The sequence below is a fragment of the Silurus aristotelis genome, assembly GCF_946808225.1.
Source record: "Silurus aristotelis genome assembly, chromosome: 18".
NCBI classification, from domain to species: Eukaryota; Metazoa; Chordata; class Actinopteri; order Siluriformes; family Siluridae; genus Silurus; species Silurus aristotelis.
In genome coordinates, this window is record NC_139591.1 from 22541196 (window position 1) to 22543695 (window position 2500).

At 39.2% G+C, this 2500-nt stretch overlaps 1 protein-coding gene across 1 annotated transcript in view; it reads left to right on the forward strand.

Moving 5' to 3' along the window:
• The window catches only part of igsf9a (immunoglobulin superfamily, member 9a), a 38344-nt gene that overhangs the window by 23063 nt on the left and 12781 nt on the right, over positions 1 to 2500 (forward strand). The window contains exons 6-9 of the mRNA XM_083568674.1: positions 1 to 62; positions 600 to 741; positions 861 to 1006; positions 1703 to 1845. The exon at positions 1 to 62 is cut by the window's left edge and continues 56 nt beyond it. Of these exons, the coding sequence (XP_083424800.1) occupies positions 1 to 62; positions 600 to 741; positions 861 to 1006; positions 1703 to 1845 (493 nt within the window). The remainder of the gene's footprint in view (positions 63 to 599; positions 742 to 860; positions 1007 to 1702; positions 1846 to 2500) is intronic.

Consider the following 2500-nt stretch of genomic DNA (forward strand, 5'->3'; position numbering starts at 1 on the left):
CCAGTGCCAGGCCTCTAACAGCGATGGAAATGAGATTCACACCATGCAGCTCAGGGTCAAAGGTCAGCTCCTACACAACACCTCCTACTCCTCCAATAGAGACTCAGTTGTCTAGAGCTTCTTAGACAAGTTTTGCAGCACTTCAGCTCACATGTTCACCTGACTACCTCACTACGAGAGCGTAAAGCCTGAAAGGAGCCTGTGTGACATCACTGATCAACACTGTTCCAGATGTCTAATCACTGATCACTATTATTTCCTCATGTCCAATTACTTTGTTCTCAACATCCAATCACTGTTCAACATTGTCAACAAAAATGAACAAAAACAGTTCTGATATCCAATCACCAATCACCACTGTTCCCAACATCCAATCACTGATCACTATTATTCCCAACGACAAATGAATCGATGATGTCATCTGGTCATTTCTCTCGCCCTCTTCCTGATTTCCTGATTGTATGTAAATTTGAATGGCAGTGATGTTGGACAATCAGATCCTGCCATCTAGTGGTGAATGTAAGAATTGCCTGCGAATCAAAAATCATTGTTGACTCTGATGAGTTAAAACATTGGTCATTCTGGTCTCCTCATAACAGGTCCTCCTGTAATCCTGATTCCCCCGACGGACACCATCCTCAACATGTCCCACAATGCCTTGCTGCGGTGCCAGGCCGAGGCCGATCCTCCCAACATGACCTACGTGTGGATGAGAGATGGAGAGAACATCTACCATATAGAGTAGGTCTCCAGATTTAGAACAAAACATCAAGTTCAGCATCAGAGAGACATTTTATTGTCGCTGTTTCTGATCACTCATCTGATCACCTGATCGTTTTTATCACTGTGTGTTTGGTCAGGTCTCTAAAGTCTCGTGTGAAGGTGATGGTAGACGGCACACTGCTCATATCCAGCTTAATCCCGGTGGATTCTGGGAAATATGTCTGCATGCCAACGAACGGACTTCCGACTTCGCCAACTGCTTCGGCTACGCTTACAGTGAGACGTACGTGTTTATGTGTGACGTTTGTGTGTTCTGAGGGAATTGAAATAAATTATATATAAAAAATATATATAATATTAAAAAAATATATAAAAAAAGTTATAAATATAAAATGATAAAATAAATAAAAAAGTAAATAATACAACTAAATAAATACATATTAATAATAATAATAATAATAATAATAATAATAATAATAATAATAATAATAATAATAATAATGCTTTACATGGGTTATAAAATGTGGAAGATCTCCTCCTATTGAACACCTTTGGGATGAATGTGAACGCTGACTGCACCCCAGGAACCTCCTCACCTTCTCACCTCCATCACTACTTGAATTTAATAACACTCTTGTGTCTGAATGTGCACAAATCTAGTGGAACATCTTCCCAGAAGAGTGGACTTGCACTTACTGATGTAGGTGAGAACATGAGAAGGTTCTGGGGTGCAGTCAGAATTCACATTCATCCCACAGCTGTTCAATAGGGTTTAGAGCTCTATTGCAGGAGATCTTCCACTCCAAACCATGTAAAGCAGATCTTCATGGAACTCACTCTCATCTATGTGTGTTTGTCTTTGTGCTTTTAGTGTTCGGTTTAGATTTTTTAAACAAATGGTATAAAAACTAAATGTATTATTAATGTTATAATAAAAGCCTGCTGAGTTGACCTGAGGTAACCCCTGCCCCTGTAACAGACCCTGCACAGGTGACCCACATGCCCGAGCAGATCTTCCTCCCTACAGGCCTGAGAGGAGTGATCTCCTGCCCACTGCTTTCTGAACCCCCGCTGCTCCGAGTGGACTGGACCAAAAACGGAAAAGCGCTCGACCTCAACGCTGTGAGACACGTGTTCTGTTTTATCCCTATACACACACACACACACACACACACACACACACACACACACACACACACACACACACACACAAGAAAGGAAGGAAGGAAGGAAGGAAGGAAGGAAGGAAGGAAGGAAGGAAGGAAGGAAGGAAGGAAGGTGGAAGAACATGGAAAAAAATAAGAAGAAAGGAAGAAAGAAATAATTAATGAAAGAATGAATGAATGAAAGGAAGAAAGAAAGAAAGAATGAAAAAAGGAAGTAAAGAAGGAGGAAGGAGAGGCAGAAAAAAGTGTAAAAATAGGAAGAAAGGAAATAAGGAAATGGAAAAAATAATAAGGAATGAAGTTAATAGGGAAAGAAAGAAAGAAAGAAAGAAAGAAAGAAAGAAAGAAAGAAAGAAAGAAAAAGAAAGAAGGGAGGAAGAAGTGGCAGGAAAAAGTGGAAAAAATAAGAAGAAAGAAAGAAAGAAAGAAAGAAAGAAAGAAAGAAAGAAAGAAAGAAAGAAAGAAAGAAAGAAAGAAAGAAAGAAAGAAGGGAGGAAGGAGAGGCAGGAAAAAAGTGGAAAAAATAAGAAGGAAGAAAAAGAAAGAAAGAAACTATGAAGGGAACAAGTGGAAGTAAATACATGTAGGAAATCAAGCAATAAAGAAATAAT